Source organism: Phaseolus vulgaris, chromosome 8 (genome assembly GCF_000499845.2).
Source record: "Phaseolus vulgaris cultivar G19833 chromosome 8, P. vulgaris v2.0, whole genome shotgun sequence".
NCBI lineage: Eukaryota > Viridiplantae > Streptophyta > Magnoliopsida > Fabales > Fabaceae > Phaseolus > Phaseolus vulgaris.
The window spans coordinates 43600790-43620449 of record NC_023752.2 but is presented as its reverse complement, the minus strand read 5'-3'; the positions used below and the strand labels follow the sequence as shown (position 1 = coordinate 43620449).

The window sequence follows — 19660 nt, the reverse complement described above, 5'->3', positions numbered from 1 at the left end:
AAATGTCCTGTTCATAATATGTAAAGTGTGGAAGTAACAAAAGAAAGAACGTGCAACATAGCTAAAGTTCAAAGATCTTTTCGTCAGAACAATGAAAAGTAGAAGATATCTGATATTAATGAAACAAACCCATTAATATCTTTATATCTCGTAAAAAACAACAATTAAAATTCAATTTCAACTTTAAACATTAAATTAACACTTCTCTAATACCACTTTTATGGATTTAAATTATTATCTTAAGGTGTTCATCTTTTTGTCCACATAATACAAAGCAACTACTGTAACAACATCTTTATCCCTCTAACTACACAACAGTGGTTTAATTTTTTCTTATTATTCACACACACGGAGAAGGAAGGTTTCATTTTCTGATATGCAAGAATTATAAAGTTAGTAACTCTTTTTAATGCAATTTTCTCTTTCAGACACTATCAGCTCTAACCATACATTGTGAGAGAGATCAAGATCTTATCAAGTTTCTACCGATATGTTTCCGTCTCCAATGACATTTTGACTAAAGTTCTTCCTTATTCTGTTTTTTCATAATCTTTATTTCAAGTTGAGAATGTTTACTATTTATTTCTCTAAATGTTTTTCATAATCTTTATTTCATGTTGAGAATGTTTAATATTTATTCCCAAGAGGGTTCTCAAAATTCAACAGAATTTTTGTTTCTACATGATTTGCTTAGCACCTCGCTCAATATATTGTTCGTTTGTGTGTTTTTCACATCGTGCTCCAGCATTGTTTGCACTTAAGCCCAGTTTTCTTTTATTTTTTTATATATATGCATACATACATATCAGTTCTCTTATGTTCATTGTAACTAGGTTTTAGTTTTCTCTCAATAATATTCATCCTTTGCTTTTGCTCTGACATTCTTTTCTTCTACTCACATCATATGTTATTGGATATATGGAAGATCATGTTTATAAGCTGCAGTCGAATGTACAGAAGGGTTGTTAAGATTCGTTTAGGCGTATGGCAGGGCTGAAGGAGCTGTCAATATTACTCGAAATAATCACTTTAGTGACTTTCACTATGTTACCAATAATATAAACAACTATACTGAATGTCTACTGTATAGGAAGGTTCAGAATAGCATAATTGTAGGACTAGAGGAACAAGCAACAGGAATACCTAATACTCTTCTCTTCTCCTTCCATTCTTTCAGTATAAAGGACCTCAGCCCTAAACAGACATCAAATAAACACAAAACCTACTCAATTTCTATCTCCAAAACTGCATACCAATCTATCAATTTTGAATTAATATCATAAATTTGATTCAACTAAACACCCCCAGTATTATATTCTTATGATACAAACAAATTTGACATGATACAAAAATCTTTGCAAAGTTTTCACCTCAACCCATATCAACAAAATGCTCCATTACCACTATCTTCTCAACTTTATCTCCATTGCTTTCCTCTTCATAAGAACCTATGAATCAACAAATTACCAAGATACGGATTGCTTCTACAACACTAACTCTGCACCGATAACACAAACAACACAACAGGTCCAAATCAGTGGACCTATTCATTTATACTCTCCCAAGGCATACAATCTGATTGGAGAACCCATGATGATCATGCTACAGAAAAACTCCATTCACCCTTTTCTGCACGGTCCATACTCTATAAAACATCTCTTCCAGAGGTTCCCTCATCAAGCTTATACCGAAGCCTCCCAGATTGACCCTGTCCCTGCATATGAAAGAGAAATCAAGCAGCAGACTTTTAGCCTAATGACTCAAAATAGAACGTCAAGATTCATAGCATGCTCACAATCTGTATGCAACTACATACATTCATCCAGCAGCTAACAAAGGGCCATGAACCATAGGGATACAAAAAGAACAAGCACACAAGTGGTGCCACAGAATAAGACAACCTCATAAAAGAACTTCATCAAAATCAACTTATTCTTAACAGAAAAACAAACAGAATCCACATTTAAGCCTCAGGACGTGTTTGGTTTCCCTCTCAATTTTAATTTTAAAAGTTTTCTGTGAAAACAATTCCATGTTTAACAATCAATTTTTCATCCAAAACCAACTAAGTCTTGGAAGTTGTTTCCAAAACAAAACTTTTCAAAAAACAAAAACAGCTGGGAAATGTCTTTCCATCCTCTTCTGTTTTGTGGTCCCAGCTCAATAGTGTGGGTCATATCGAGTGACATTGCATGTGGTGAGGCATGAGCTTGGTGTCGATATTTGTTTTCTTAATATTTTTAAAAATAAATAATATTTTACAATATAAATCACACCTCAGTTTTAGAAACCAGTCTGCATAATCATGGCCGCAACATTATGCCTTTTGAGTCTCTGTAACTGTAAAAGCCACTGCAGCCGCATCAACCACATTGGTCTCCCAACACCAAAGATCGCAACAAAACCACAACTCCACCAATAGTCAAAAGAAGAGACAAATGAAAGATCAAAACCATTCAACACATCACCCCATCCTCCACGTGCACCTACTTAATCACCAGAAACAAACGGTTCCCAGCATCAATACAACCATCCACCAAACTAAACCACAATAACGGGAATTCAGACAATAACACCATCACCCTTTTCGTCCCAACCTCCCTCCAACAAACCCAAAAACAAAAACACGAGATTTCAATTAATCCACCACAACTTCGTCACAATCCTTAAAATTACAGAAAATTCCAGACAAATGCAACTCCCACTTCTGAAGTTACAGTTTTTCTAGAACCTCCACTCCAAAAACAAAAATAAATTAGGTTTATCCCCAAGTCAACTCCACGTTCCAAATTAGACATTGGTGGATAACCGGCCAATGACTGAATAGCCAATGGTCTAATAAACCCAAGAACAACCACAACCACTACGAACATGTAAGAATTTGGATTGAAACTAATTTGTGGGATAAGGATTGAATAAGAGAAAGGAGAAGAGAGAGTGAAACCTGGGAAGGGGTATGGTGTTGTTTGGAGCTAACGGCGACGCATTCGGGGGGCGTTTCGAAGAGCGATAGAGGGAAGCTCTTGTTGGCGGCGCCGACGTCGAAGCAGATGAGGCCGGTGGGGGGGACGTCGACGCGGATGCTCATGACCTCGAGCCAGAGAAAGAGATCCTGGGCCTGGAGGCCAGAGAGGGCGTCGATCATGCCGCAGCTAATGTGGCCCGAGACGTTGCGCTCGTAATGCAGCTCGTTCTCGAACTTGGCGTTGCAGGCCTTGTCGAGATGGACCCAGAAGCTGCCGTCATGGGCCAGGCCGAAGTCCTTGATGCCCTTGGGGAAGAGGCCCATGGGTAGCCCGTAGTCGCGGAGGACCTCGTAGATGGTGGTGGCATTGGTCCGGTGGGTGAGGGAGGCGGTGGGAGAAAGGAGAGCGAGAAGAAGGAGGAAGAAGGGGTGAGCTAAGGAAAGCATACTGTGGTGGGTGGTTTGGGTGCGTGGGTTTTGAAGGTTTTAAGGTTGTGGGAACATTGTTTATTGGTTGGTTTGGAGAGGGAGAGATAGTGAAATGGGTTTTGGGATTGGCAGAGAGAGAGAGAGAAAAGAAGAAGAAGAAGAAGAAGAAGAAGAAAGGTGACAGCTTGTACACAGAAGGGATTAGGAGAGAATGATCAATTATTGTTATTCGGTGGTCACTGCTGACTGCTGTGTGCTGTGTGGGCCTCTTTTTCTTCTCTCTTTTCTTTTCTTCTCTTACTTCCTTCATTTTTTTAATTATGTTTTAATCTTAATTAAGTTTATATTTAAAAGATTATACTCTAATTTAATTTATTCATGATTAAAATATAATTTCAGTCTTCTTCCTCTCTTTTTCTTGCCCAGAGTTTTTTTGGTTTTCTGTAATATAATTTAAAACGAAAGTTCAGAAATGGACAATTTTTTTTTTCTGAAGAGGGATAAATCATATATGAATTATACGATTTAACTATACAGAAATCGCAAATTACAAAAATAAAAGGACTCCAATTAAATTTGTATTTAACCAATACTTTTTAATTAAAATAAAATTATAATATGAAAATTTTTAAAATATGAGAAATCGTATACATTATTTACGATTTTAAAATGAATTACGAGGTGTATGCTTTTAAAAAAATTATTATATTATTAAAGAAGAATATGTTTTAAAAAATATATTTTATTATATATAATTAAAAAATGGCCTAATAGGCTTTTATAAAATATTTTATTAGTATATATAATTAAAGAATGGTTGAATGAATACATTTTTAGAAAATATTATATATATATATATAATTAGAAAACAAAATATAATTTTTTGGTTTTAAAAATATTAAAATTATTTTAAATTCTTAATAAAATTAATGATGTAATATTTTAATAATATAAAATAATATAAGTAATTTTTTTTTTAAATGATCAAATTAAATCTAATTCATATGATACAAAATTAAGTTGGTCTGAAACGTTAAAAATAAACCGAAAACTTTAACCAGAAAGTTAAAACTAAGACCGTTGCCTGGAAACTTTAATTCTCATAAAAAGGAAAAAAATAATACAAAAGTCTGCATTCTACTATTGTCGATATGGACAATTTGCTCTATTGTGATCTTTATTCCTACATAAAAAACATTTGTTTGTCCTATTTGGAAATGATTCATCTATTTTATTATGTATACGATTAGTTGTTGGTCTACATAATTTCTTACAATGCATGTAAGGGTCCGGGATGAAATTCAATCTCATATAAGTAGACGAATAATCTTGATTTCAAAATAGATGAAATTGAACTTCGTAAGCCTTCAAAATATATTGTAGGTTGTAGATAGAGTCAACGAATGTTGTTAGTTGTAAATGACATGTCAAACAAACAATGATAATATGAGCACAGGAAAGTCAGAGAGCTTGAAACTCCCCATAATCACACCACCTATCATTAAGTCTTACTGTGTATGACATAGGTAGGCGTCGTAGTTGGGGAGTAGGTAGCTCTTGAACATCAAACTTTGAATTTTGTCTATTGTACCTTTGGACATGACACATAATAATATCTTTCGGATATTGATGGTCAACTCATAACATGCACCCTGTCTTCGTCCTTCATTCAACAAACCAAGATTTGGTTATTTCAAAAGTTGTCTTCACAAGAGCACATATGGATAAGGATCGTGCTCCCTTTAATACAAAGTTCATGCACTCAGCTAAATTTGTTGTCATGTGGTCATACCTCCTGCCTTCATCATATGCTTGTGTCCATTTTTTTAAAGGTATTTGATCTATCCAGGCAAAAGCTTGTTGAAATTGTGATCTTAGAGTCGATAACTTTAGCTGAAGAGTTAGTTGTTTCATTTCGTAACCTATGAGAATGTAAAAAATGAAATGATTTAAAGTCGTTGTATTACAACAAGAATAATCAATAGAAGTCAATTATATTAAGATAAATACTCATTTTTATCAATTGTTTTTTTGTCTCGACATTCTTGAACTTCGTATTGAAGTTAGATGCAATGTGGCATACGCAATTACTGATAGGAGACCATGTCCTTCTCAAGCAACTTTTAGAGATTTTAAAGCTGATAAAATGGTCTTTCCTCTTTCAGTTATCATGCAGATATTTTGTTGCAGTATGACACGTGGTCGCAATAAGCGGAAAAACCATATCAATGCTTCTTATTTTTCATCTATTGCAATTGCCATCTTGACTAATTGCAGTTAGCAAAGTCCTGTGGTATTTTCCGGTCAAGAATGCTCCATCAACTTGGACTATTGGCTTGTAGTAATTGAAGTCATCAATGCATGGTTTGAAAGCCCAAAATACACGTTCGAATATGTAACACAAGTTGTCTTGAACACCGTCTATAATAAAAGACCGAGTTACATATTCAACAATTGTTCTAGGAACACTTTCTTGGAAGATAATTATAGGATTTGTCTCAGTTGTCGAATCCATGACAAGTGCATTTTCTTTTTCCATCCATGCTTTTTTATACGTTACAAAATAACCATAACGACTTTTAATTTCTGCAATTAAACTTTTCACATGGATGGATTTGTTTGCTTTATCAGAATTGACCATAATAGTTGCAATTTGGTTGGAGTCCAAATTTAAGTAATCATCCGAAAGAGTGGTCGACAAACATATGTGATGCGCTTCAATTTTGTTTGATCTCCCATGTATCACGAATTTTAGTGAAGGATGCAGAGGGCTACATATGGATACGTCTTTGACTCCATGACAACAAATTTGTAAATTTGTAACCTTCAGCTATGCGATATTGTTTGATAGCAACTAGAGTAGCCTCTTTATTAGAAAAACTCATCCACTCAAAAATGTCATATTGAACTATTTGTCCGGGTGGCTATAGGAATCACTTTGTTGGCGTGATGACGTTGCGAAACCACCATCTTTAGGTAAATCTTCGACATCGTCTTCTTCACTAAATTCATAAATAATATATCTGATTATGGTTTCCTTCTAGGTGCCAATAGAACTATTTCCAATGCAAAAGGGATTCATCTACCACATGCAACATGAAATTAATATTATTATTATAAAGTTCATGCAATGAGCATGAATACTTAAAAAAAAACATCCAGTACAAACTTTAGAGTATAAGACAAGTTCTGTACAACCTTGTAATTTCAGTACAAACTTTAAAGTATAAAAAAAGTTCATTACAACCTTGTGAAGATGAATATATAAGACGTTAAGCTCCAATCGGAAACTTCCCACGAGACCTCTTTCGTAACCTGGGAAAATAAATTTGATGATTCTGAAAATTGTTACTTTCATTGGTTGGTTAGGCAAATATATATATATATATATATATATATATATATATATATATATATATATAACATAGTTACTTTAAGTTTTAAATTATTAAAACCAACCCAATAACTTTCTTGTGACATTCAATTTGTGTAATGTAATGGTATATTACAAGGCATAGCATACAAGCTGCATGTAAGCGTAGTGTAGTCATTCACTCTTGGAAATTAGTGCTCCCTTGACCAAAGTATTGAGTTTGAAACTATAATTCTTAAAGATTGAACAAGATGACAACCTGCACAAACGTATTATTCATGCTTTATTACATTGAATTGTGCCTTCAACCAACATCAAATGCGTGCACCAAATTTGAAGAACTTGTTTCATGGGGTTGGTGAGTTCACTAAAAAACTCGTGCTCCACAAATATGAGTCCACTACAAACTCGTCCATGCCAACTGCGAGTTCCAATTTGGCATGTTCTAAACTCGTCAATTTAAGTGGCGATGGCAACATGATATATTGCAGGGAATCTCGTCCATGTCATTGGTGAGTTTAGCCCTCCATTCATGCTTGTTTTAACCTTTATTTCATGCTTTGGCAGAGAGATTCCTCAATAATATTAACTATTCACCCTTGAAAGCTTAGCATAGAGATTCATAGCATGTTGCTTCAATGTCACACAATATTCAAATGCATATGGACATGTTGGAAAAAGTCCCATCAAGTACCTGCAAAGAGTTCAATAAATTGATGTGGAGTTCACATAAGCATACCATCCTTAAACCATTAGCACCATCTCCTCCATTGCGGTTGCCTCCTCCTTATGATTTTGGAGATCAATTATTGTGTTTATCCTTATACTATTGTTTGTAATCCATATCACCAAGTAAGTCTTAAATTTATTTTGTCAAACTCAATTACCCGGTATTAGGAAATTTTAAATTTTCATATTTTTATTTTTTCTGAACAAGTCAGATACCAATGCACGACTATCATCTGGTATTCCCTTTTGCGACTACAACATATGTTGAAAATAGGAACTTCGATGTTTCAAATTCAAGATGAAGTTTGAAGCCTTGTTGCTTTTGGTTTGGGTGTAGTTTAGAGTGTTTAGAATTTATGTAAGATCAGTCTTCATTCCTACACAAAGCCTGTTTTAATCCGTTTTAAAGAACTAAGTGTTTTTCCATGCAAAGGGAAAAACAACCGATTAAAGTTTTGAGACAATCAGTTGTTTGTCACTTAGCTGGAAAAGGAGTTTTTGAAACTTTTTTTTTGAATCAGTTGTGTAACTGCTGAAACCATTAAACCGGTTAAATCGCAGTTTCAACCGATTAAATGTGAGTTTTCATAACAGTTTTTTGAAAACCTGTTTTAACTGATTCAGTTGTTCAAATCTGCCTTTAACGGTAGCTTTTCAAAGGTTATAAATATAGTCTTCCTTCAAATGTTTGATTTATGAAAAAGAGAGAAGTTTTATACTCCGATTTCAGATCGATTTGAGAGATTACCAACTGTTTGTGAAAAGAAGTTTTCCAACTTTAGCAAGATTGCTTTTGAGCTTTGTTGTGATTCAAGAACTGATCATAGGGTTTCTGGTCTTTTGTAATCCAGGTGTTTTTTGCCCTTTCTTAGTTTCTTGTAATTGTTCAAATTACATTATGTAAACATTGTTGTAAAATCTTGTAAAGTCAGTGTGATTCTGGCTTGAGGTGTGTGCTGGTGCAAAGAGGGTGAGTAGGCTTTGTGGGATTCAAATTCACCTTTTTTTGGTGTGTTGTTGTAATCTGTGATTGGTTAGATAGTGAAATACTCAGTGGTTTGATTGAGGACTGGATGTAGCTATAGGATTGAGTGAACCAGTTTAAATCTTGTGTGTAAATCTCTCTATCTCTTCTTTTCATAACTGTTTGATATGTTGTCATAAACAACAGGTTATTTTGTATTTTCAATCGGTTGATATTGCTGCCTTACAAACTGCTTTTGTCTCTGTAACATAAACAACCAGTTATATCGTGTTTTTAACCGATTAAAATATTGAAATTGTTTTATGAATCTTTGTTTAACTGTCCTTCTTATTGTTTATCTATGATTGATTGATAAAGTTTCATTCTTAATCATATATTTGCGAAAAGGTTTTAGAAACAACTTACCCCCCCTCTTGTTCTAGCCATCAATTGATATCAATAGCAAGGTTCTTGAAAGTTATTCAAGTTTTGATCCTAAATCTTTTTTAAATGGCTAAAAAGTTTTCTTTTAGGGAAGGTGCTTGTTTAAACAAACCACCTTTGTTCCGTGGTATGAACTATGAACTGTGGTGCATAAGAATGAAATTCTTTGTTGAATCTATAGATAAGAAAATCTGGAATATGATTACAAATAGTTATCTCATGCCTATATCTGAAACTGTTTCTTTTGAAAGAGAACATCTTCATTGTGTAGCTATGAACATCATTGTATCTGCACTTGACTCTAATGAATTGCTCAAGGTTTCAAAATGCAGTTCTGCCAAAGAAATGTGGAATACCCTTGAAGAGTATCACAAGAATCCAAGGAGTTCCTTGATGGACAAAGGAGAATCTACTGCTGAATCTTTCTCTTCACAATCCAGAAAGGAGGTTTGTCTTATGACAAAAGAAGGACCTGGATCGAACCAAGTAAGTGCATCTTCTTCCAACAATTATGAAAATTATTTTCAACTTCTAAATGCTTTTCAAGAAACTCATGAAGAAGCTAAAAGATTAACCCTTTTAAATAACCGATTGAAAAGTGAAAACAACAAGTTGAAAGAGAAAATCAAAGTTTTGGAAAATGATTTGAGTAATACAAATGTTGATTTCGAAAATCTTGAACTGATTTATAAAAACTCTTCTTGCAATTGTGATTCAAGTTGTTGTAAAAATTGTAAAACCCTTCAAGAAAAAGTTGTATACCTTGTGAAAACTATTGATATTATTTCTAAAGGGAAATCAAATTTTGAGAATGTTTTAGCTTCTCAACAATGTGTTTTTGGGAAATCAAGTTTGGGTTTTAACCCACAAAGCAAAAACTTTAGTTTTTCAGAATCATTTTCAAACCTCATAAAAAATCAATTGGTTAAAAGTACGAAACAACCGGTTGTTTGTTGTTTCTACTGCATGAAAAAGGGTCACTCTGTTAGATTATGTAAAATAAGAAAAGTTTATGTTCCCAAAGGTATTTTAAAATAGGCACCTAAGATTTTGAAGGTTCCAAATGATGTGTGCCTTAACATGTATATGTGTTTCTCAGATTCTGGTGAAGGATTTGGGTTTTCTATGTTTTGTTTGTTGTCATAGAATTTCAACCGATTTTTTCTTCGAAACAACCAATTGTTTTATTTCCTCTTACATCTTTGTATAATGTTGTCAAGTTTGCTTATGCATGGTTAAACCTATTTTCCTTTGAATCATGCTTTTGGTCATATACAGGGAAAAGTTTATATGTGTTTTGGTTATCTTAATAGCTTTAAAAATAATGCTTTTTCTCTTATTAGATCTACTGCTGTCATAATCTGTGCATATAGTGATTTGTAATATCTCTGCATTGGTTAATAACAGTGATTTCATTGATTTCCTGTTGCCATATTTGTCTTGTACATGCATAAATACTGTTTTGCAGGATCTTTTCAAATAATAGATGCTATGTTGAAAACTGATTAAAGCAATGTCTATGGTTCAAAAAACATCCACCTTACTCAAGCTCATGTCCTATGGAAAGTAAGTAGTACATGATCATTCTATGTTTTAGCTTCGTTTGGCCTCATGAGCTTCTAGAAATGTTGAGGTAAGGCAAAGGTATGAATGTTTTTAGCACTTCTTATCTTTTTGAAAGATGTTTGGTTGTTCCTTGCTGTCCTAGAATTTTAACTAGTTATTTCCTCGAAACACCGACTATTTGCTCTCTGTCAGCACTGGGAAAATCTGCATTTAATCTCTTAGATCTGATTTGTGTTTCTATTCAAACCCATTGATATCTGTGGTCAATATTGCATTTATTGTTGTTAAGAGTGGTGGAAAGATTGAAGGGTGGTTCTCAGGAGAATCAGAACAAATCAACAAATTTCTACTTGAAACAAGTAGGCAAACTATCAACACACCCAAACTTGTCTCCTTCATATGGATGAAGCAACAAAATATGTCCATTGTGCGAAGTCTCCTCAAGGAGCAAAGATTGAAGAGATTCCTTGAGCTTACTGGAAACATATATCCAAATTTGGTGAAGGTATTTAGTGGTGACTCACTTGTGTCTCATGTGAAAGGTGTAGACATGGTCATTACAAATGATGTAGGAACCGTTTTGGCTGGATTGAAGTTCTCTGGAATCAGAATCAACAGAGGAAACCTTGGAGTAGTGGAAGATTTCAACAAAATCCAGTTTTACAAAAGTTGTCTCAAGGATCCCCACTCCAAAGTGAGGAATTTTTCAGTTGGTGGGCTAAAGCTTGATGAAAGGCTCCTAGCTTTCATTGTGTCTTGGATCATCACACCAAGGGGGAGCAATCACTCCACTCTTTAAGAAGAGGATTTGCTGATGATATATTGCATCATGAATAAAGTGAAGATTCATACCATCAAAGAACATATGCAAAAAGCTACAAGGTTAAGTGACTTTCACTACCCTTATGCAATTTTGATATCTAAATTGCTGCACTATTTTGAGGTAGATGTTGAGGGAGAACTAGCTGAAATTATCAAGCCCTCAAGTGAGATCAATAATGGATCCCTAAGAAAAATGGGACTTACCAAATTTTGGTGGGAGATGGGTGAGTAAGGATGATGACCAAGTTGGCCCAAGTGGAATCAATGATGAAGATGAAGCTGTTGAACTTGCTGCTATTGATTATGCTGGACCTAACACTGATGTTGGGGGAGAAAGAATCACCTCAATGACATCCTTTGAAATACTTATGCTTAACCGGATGGATAGCTTTGCTGAACAACAAAACAATCTCTATGAGATGTGCCAAAACCGATTTCAGCAATTCAATCAGAACTTCCAGGGTCTAGATGCACGTTTTGGAAATCTGGATGAACAAATTGAGGTCATACAAAACCAGATTTCAGATCTACAGTTTGGCAGGGACCATAGTCCTTCTTTTTAAGTGTACTAGCTTTATTTCATGAACGCTTTATCTTTGTTTCTTATGTGTTGTTGATTAATCCCTCCTTTCGTCTATTTAATAAGACAAATAGGGGGAGAATTAGTTAGTGCTTTGGGATGTAATAGTTTATAATCTACATTTTTAATTGCTTTTAATCACTGCATTAGATAGAAACTTGTTTATTACTCTGATAAATTTAACCGGTTAATCCTGCGTTTTAATCGGTTATTCTTTTGCTGTTGCACCTATGGTTTGTTTTTTCACTCTGTTTTGGCTGTTTGAAAACTGTTTTCAAATTCAAGATGAAGCTTGAAGTCTTGCTGCTTTTGGTTTGGGTGTAGTTTAGAGTGTTTAGAATTTATGTAAGATCAGTCTTGATTCCTACGCAAAGCCTGTTTTAATCTATTTTAAAGAACTAAGGGCTTTTCCATGCAAAGGGAAAAACAACCGATTAAAGTTTCGAGACAATCAGTTGTTTGTCACTTAGCTGGCAAAGGAGTTTTTGAAACTATTTTTTGAATCAGTTGTGTAACTGCTGAAACCATTAAACCGGTTAAATCGCAGTTTCAACCGATTAAATGTGAGTTTTCATAACAGTTTTTTGAAAACCTGTTTTAACTGATTCAGTTGTTCAAATCTGCCTTTAACGGTAGCTTTTCAAAGGTTATAAATATAGCCTTCCTTGAAATGTTTGATTTATGAAAAAGAGAGAAGTTTTATACTCCGATTTCAGATCGATTTGAGAGATTACCAACTGTTTGTGAAAAGAAGTTTTCCAACTTTAGCAAGATTGCTTTTGAGCTTTGTTGTGATTCAAGAACTGATCATAGGGTTTCTGGTCTTTTGTAATCCAAGTGTTTTTTGCCCTTTCTTAGTTTCTTGTAATTGTTCAAATTACATTCTACAAACGTTGTTGTAAAATCTTGTAAAGTCAGTGTGATTTTGGCTTGAGGTGTGTGCTGGTGTAAAGAGTGTGAGTAGGCTTTGTAATCTGTGATTGGTTACATAGTGAAATACTCAGTGGTTTGACTGAGGATTGGATGTAGCTCTAGGATTGAGTGAACCAGTATAAACCTTGTGTGTAAATCTCTCTATCTCTTCTCTTCATAACTGTTTGATATGTTGTCATAAACAACAGGTTATTTTGTATTTTCAACCGGTTGATATTCCTGCCTTACAAACTTCTTTTGTCTCTGTAACACAAACAACCAGTTATATCGTGTTTTTAACCGATTAAAATACTGAAACTGTTTTATGAATCTTTGTTTAACTGTCTTTCTTATTGTTTATATGTGATTGATTGATAAAGTTTCATTCTTAATCATATATTTGCGAAAAGATTTTAGAAACAACTCACCCCTCCTCTTGTTCTAGCCATCAATCCCAACAACATAAACATGTGAGGAAGGATTTATGGGAGGGGAACGAAAGACTAATACGGCCTAAACGACATTCCATTTGGATTTTCAAACATTTCGAATGACTTGATCATCGAGTCATAAATGTAATTGAACATGTTGAGTTCATACACATATTGATTTTGAAGAGCATTGAAATAAATCATCATCTAATTACAACATTAGTCGAGAGGTGGATAACTGAAACATACACCTTTCATCTGCCACTCAGAGATATGACAATCACCTTAGAAGTTGTTGTCGTTCAACTTGTGATCCCAATTGATGAGAAATTTGTTACGGGTGTTAGTAGTGGTGACTTGGTATTTATTGTAAGGAATTGTTGGGATCTTTGGCACCATAAATTGTGGTTCAAGGAAAAACAATCAAGATATCTTGGTTGAATAGTTCTTTTCAGGACTTCGTACATGATGCAACTGATATTATTACTGTGCTACATGCACGAGTACACATATTGACATTAATTGGAAGTGTATTAATGTCGGACACATCAGGTAGGGGTTCATTTGATGTATCTATTGTTATTGGCTAACTTGAATAATGTATCAAACTTTAGTTAGGGGTTAGCTTTGTTGGCGTATTTGTATCGTGCACTGGATCACGTTATTAATTATAATCAAGAAAATATTAGAGGGTGCATGTTATTATTATAGTGTTGGGCGTGAGACTAAATGCCATGCTTTTCATCGGCTATTGACCCATTGAGTGTTAAGGACATCACTGTCAAGGTTGGTTTTCCGTTTGCGATAAGGTTACTATTTATTTTCTTGCTCTCGATGTTGTATGTTTCAAAAATTTGTATTTTATGGCATTACAAACGTTGATTGCAGGTCGTCTTAGAATTTGCATCGATCAAACACGAGTGCGATAACCGTGGGTCAAATCTAGAAAAAGCTAGATCAATTGCAACCGAAACAAGTTATCCTTTCATCCTCTAACAACTAAATTCTTTTTAAGTAATCCAACAAATTAATAATGTTATTTCCTATTATTGACAGTTTTTGTTGACTCCATATCAAAGATCTCAAAATAGTGGTCTAATTACAATTGATGTGACAGTTATAAGTTGGGTGGTTGTACCTTTATTCTATTTTGTAATTGTCGTATTTCATCAAGCAGACCGTGTGATGCAAAAATTCGGGTATCGACAACACATTCCACATGATCCATGCAACCTCGATGAAGTGCACAAAGAAGACATGCATGGGAGAACAGATATGTATTGAACAGAGTATCACCAGAGGTGGATAACAATGTGGAAGGACCGACAAAACTGTTTAATTCAGGAAGTACCATTCCACGGAAACCACCATTTGCGTGATGATTCAACTTACATGCAATGGTACATCACTCATACCATTCGCTACGTCTAACCTATAGAGGCCACATTTGAAGACGATGTAAGTTCAATTTGTACCTCATTGCATATTGTCATTTTTTTAAAAAGTACATTAATTATTTTTTTTAAACAACATTACGAAATGTCACCCGATAGTCAATCACACCATTCCGAAAGCCACCCTTATCATGTTGGGTCTCATCATTTTAGGTCTTCAAATGTTGTACAATTTGGACAATAAGTTGAACTTCAATCTGCCCCCAATCAACCACCCCAAATATTAAGCTTTATGGAGAATCACCACAACACGTCTACCCAATTTCCCTACCAGCAAGTGCCATTAACTTACACCAATTTTCCATCGTAGAGAAATATTTTTTCTTCGGGTCCATTGCAAATGTTTGATACTTCAAGAATGACACCACACATTTCGTTTGGTTCCTACCATGCATTATTATCGACCCACAATGCCTTCATTGGGGTTAGATATTCCATCTAACGACAATGAAGGAAAAACAACAATGATGATGATAGTTCACCTCCACTGAGACGTCCACCAAGACAACAAAGAAGGACCCCATGTGGGACAAAATCTCATAGTTCGTTCATCTTTAGGTTAAATTACATAAATTATTTTTTAAATTATATTGCCATGTTTGTGTGATTCACTTAATGTCAGACTTTCATGTTCTTTTTAAACATTAAAATTTTTTGTTAACTTTCACCGCTTTAGCTTTTTTATTAAAGTTTCTAGTTTATTTTTTAATATTTCGAATTTAAAATTTTACCAATTTCATATTTTATCATATTTGTACCGACCAGTACTCGGACGTTGTTGACTGCTAGTAATGGTGGGCCACGTAAGCTAGGTCCCACAAGCGGCATGGGCCAGTGTCACGCAAGCGGCACGCGCCAGGGTGCCGATGAGTGGTCAGACGTCGATCACCAGAATGTGCTGACGTGTTCTAGGCAGCAGAGTGAGAGCGATGTGACATCGGACATCGGTGACTCAAACAGCAGAGCTGGGCCACGAGAGGTGGATCCCAGACAACACACCAGTTATCAGTAGGGGGAAGCCCAGATCACGAGGGGTCCATGCTGTTAGAGTTAAGCAGTGTCTAAGATCAAGAGGGGAGGGGTGAATTGAGCTTATCAAATTTTCGCAAAACAATCTAATTTACTATGTAACATAGGTGAAAAGAACAGATTGATATTAAATGGAACAGATTGTTTTTACAGATGAATCTAGCACAATTAAAACAAGATCATCACAGTTCAAATCAACCAGCAGCAATACCAGAACCAAATTGATTAACTTTCACTGTTTATAAAGTTGCAGTTTAAGGTACATAATTAATCAATTTTTACTTAACATAAGCCATCTAGAGTAATGAACCAAATGTCACAGTTTAGTTAAAGGAACCAGTTCACCCTTCTTATCCTATTACAGATTCACACAGTAGCTTGATTTATGATTAGAGGATTGATTAACAAGTTAGAACAGCAGATCTAACCAGGTCTAGAATTAACAGATTTAGTTTCAATATAACAGATTCCTTTCTTGACAGATTATGTGAAATTACAGAATTAAGTGCAGGGATGAGAAAAGAATCACACAAGAATTTTTATACTGGTTCACTCATCAAGAGCTACGTTCAGTTCACCTCACTCCAAGGTGTAATCCACTAAAAACTGATACAATCAATTACAAACACACAGCAGTTCTTGAACCCTTCAAGAACATCAACTATCAAGGCTGAAAAACACTATTCCAGCATACCTTGCACTCCAAGAAACCCTATCTAGAGTGACTAACACTTAAAACCAATACAAGAATGAATAAGGAAAAGATTACACCTGAAACAATGTCGCAAGAACATAAACCAGTTGTTCTATTTGCTCCAAGACAGTACCAGCACCTTCATCCAGCACAAGGTTCTTCAAGAACAAGCTCACATGTATTTCACTTTTGAAAAACCTTTGTAAAACCTTTTCAATTCACTTTCTCACACACAAAATGTTGTATCTCTGTTAAAACTGTGATTGTTCAGCATTCCTTTACATGAGAAGGGCATTTTATTTTATAGAGAACAATTTCCAACCACTTTAAAAAAACAGTTACAGAGCAGTTAGCAAAACAACAGATTGATTCTGAAAAACAACAGGTTAAAAGATGATAAAGCTGCCAACTCAGCTTAACTGAAATAACAGACTGAGCTGTACCTTTGGTGCCCTAACAGAATTTCGAAAAGCCTTTTAACAGAGAAGAAATAAATCGATTGCTTCTCAATAAAACAGATTTATTTTTATACTTAATCAAACCATTTAAGAAAACTTAAATAAAATTTTCCGAAACCGTTTAACCACATCATGAGCTTGATCTTACTATCTTGATTTGGCATCTAGGATGGGTCATGCAGCAAAAGGCAATCTTGAATACACACAACCCTAAAGAACGAGATCATCTAAGACATATAGCAACCTAGCTAACATCTACATCAAACACACTAAGACTAGGTAGAGATGAGCTTCATCCATCTTCAACACATGCGTGTGGTGTGAATAGCGCATTCAGGCGCGACACAAGTAAAAAGCCATTGGAAGCGCTAAGGCCCATTAGGGTTGCGTTCCAAGGGTAGGTTGCATGCATGGCACGTGAACAGCTAGGGCACCCCCAGGATGGATGGCCCTAGAGATTAGGTGCACAAGTTGGTACCCAGGTGGCCATTCCGTCAGAGGTTGCACTCCAGTAAGGGAGCCTTACGCGCTAGATTGCCCTAAGAGTGGGTGATTGTGGCGCTAGGGCATACCCTCAGAAACCCTAAATGCGGGTAGCGAAAACAACAGAAACCCTAGACTATATAAAGGGTAGTAAGAAACCTCACAAGGTACGCAAGTTTTACACAAAGCCTTTACGACCAAGAGTTTTGATGTTTCCTAGCCCCAGTATTGACTTGAGCGTCGGAGTGCAAACGACCTCTAAGGCGCCCCTTTGTCTTTGTAGGTACAGGGTGTTTGATCGAAGGAAAGCACGACCCTAGGCAGAGAGAATTGGGCATGTGATCGTCGTTAGAAGTACGAAGGCAATCGAGTTAACTGGCAAGAACATTTGGTGCCCACCATGGGGACCGATTAAAAACTTTGTCCCATTCACTAGCATAGAGCGAAGATCCATCAAAATGAGAAACACGAGGCAAGGATCCGTTGCACCAAATGGAGGTGAGAGCATCACCATGCAACAGATCATGGAAACGATGCGCGCCCTTCAGGAAACGGTGGCGACATCAAGACTGGATCAAGAACGCATCCAGGTTGATCTGGCTGTGTCGCAAGCGAGAAATGAAGAACTGCGTAGGACCAATGAGGAATTGCGCAAGAATTTGCAGAACGAGGCAGGGGAACGTGAGGTGGAAGAGCAAGAACCGGCCACACCACCCAGGGCTTTCCCAATGCCGTTTTCACAACCGATCATGGACATCGTGATACCAGCCACGTTCGTGGGTTCTAAAGCCACCTTCACAGGTGTGGAGGACCCAAAGGCTCATCTCACAGCCTTCTACACACAGATGATGCTGGTTGAGGGCTCTGACGCGGTGCATTGCAAGCTGTTCATGAGCACGCTGGTGAGCACGACGCTAGATTGGTTCATCAGCCTCCCTAATGGGCACGTGACATCGTTCGCGCAATTTTCTACATTGTTAAGGGAGCAATACATAGCCAATCGGGCTCCCCCGCCGGTCTCTTACGATCTTTCGACGTAAGACAGTATCAGGGAGAGTCCTTTAAGGATTTCCTCAACCGTTTTGGGGCACAGGTGGTGAGGATGAACACCAAGGATGAGAACGTGATGGTACACGCTTTCAGGAAGGGGATCGTGTCGGGATCCTTCAGTGAGTCACGTATCAGGAACCGCCCCAAGACTTTCGGCGAGATCAGGCGTCGAGCGGTGGCCCATATTGTCGCTGAAGGAGAACTCACAGAGAAGTGCGATTGCGTTGTCCCCACCCGCCTGTGAGGGCCAAGTCGACCTCAGCCCATGAGGGTGCATGAGGCAACGACGGAGAAGAAGGCCCCAGCAAAGCAGCAACTCTACGAGCCCAGGAAGCCCCAAACCAGGGGGCGCGAGCGAGGGAGGATGTGCCACCAAGGAACAACTTCCTGGTGGAATTGAAGGAGCTGATCGTTGTCCCCAACATAGCAGAGAGATTGAAGATGCCCGCGAAAACTGACAAGAGGTTGGGGCCTAACAAGAACGCCTGGTGCGAGTTCCACCAAGCGTATGGCCATCCCATACGCAACTGCTTGGCGCTCAGACACCAGTTGGACGAACTGGTGAAGAGTGGTTTCCTGAATGACTACTTAATGGAGTCACAGGGAGCTCAGGCACTGGCAGTGCCAGGAGGTGATCAGGGGCACGAGATGCCCGTTCATGGCGAGATTCACACCATTTCGGGAGGTTTCTCAGGTGGGGGATGCACCGCTTCTCAGCGGAGGGAAGTATGCCCGGACAGTGAGACAGACCAGGTCCTTAACGTCGATATCTCAATTTTTGAAATTTTCGTTTTAAATTACACCGCAGAGAAAAAAGAAACCGGGTTTATCTCACTAAGTTGTTGAGAACACTTTATTTTATTCCCCTTAATTTAAAAGATAAATGACTTTTTTTTATTTATTTTGTGTGCATGTTGCCAACTTATTATTCAAAATGTATGTGTGTAAAGTTTTCTTAGTGCAAAAGGAATAAAGGTTTTTGAATGATAATTACAAGAATAATAAAATTTATGTATTGTTTAATTGCACTCAAGATAGTAGACAATATATTGGAGGTGTGACAACGATGGTAATTTTGTCTTGTTTGAATAATTATTTTGTGTAATGAATTTAGATAATCATGTTTTGCAATTATGAATGGTAAGTGTTATTTCTGGTCAACAACTTGCACTGTCACCATAATTGTTGACTTTATCAAGTAACAGATGGCGTATGCGCTACCTTTTCGTTAGATTCAATTCACTCCAACTCAATTTATTAATTAAGAATAGTGAGAC

General features: G+C 36.5%; 1 protein-coding gene across 1 annotated transcript; it reads right to left on the bottom strand.

Annotated features, from left to right (window-relative positions):
- Window positions 1–1246: 1246 nt before the first annotated feature.
- Window positions 1247–3556, bottom strand: LOC137824307 (uncharacterized). The gene is made up of 2 exons (XM_068629880.1): window positions 2945–3556; window positions 1247–1714 (listed from the first exon to the last, which is right to left on the bottom strand). Exons 1-2 carry the CDS (start codon window positions 3410–3412, stop codon window positions 1646–1648), a joined length of 537 nt encoding a protein of 178 aa, XP_068485981.1. The 5' UTR covers window positions 3413–3556; the 3' UTR covers window positions 1247–1645.
- Between the last annotated feature and the right edge of the window lie 16104 nt (window positions 3557–19660).

What these genes read in the sequence shown, in the direction of transcription:
- LOC137824307 (XM_068629880.1), bottom strand. Translation starts at nt 3,412, where the DNA reads ATGCTTTCCTTAGCTCACCCCTTCTTCCTCCTTCTTCTCGCTCTCCTT. An exon ending in AACACCATACCCCTTCCCAG is followed by an intron (nt 1,715 to 2,944) that starts GTTTCACTCTCT and finishes TTTCATATGCAG; the next exon opens with GGACAGGGTCAATCTGGGAG.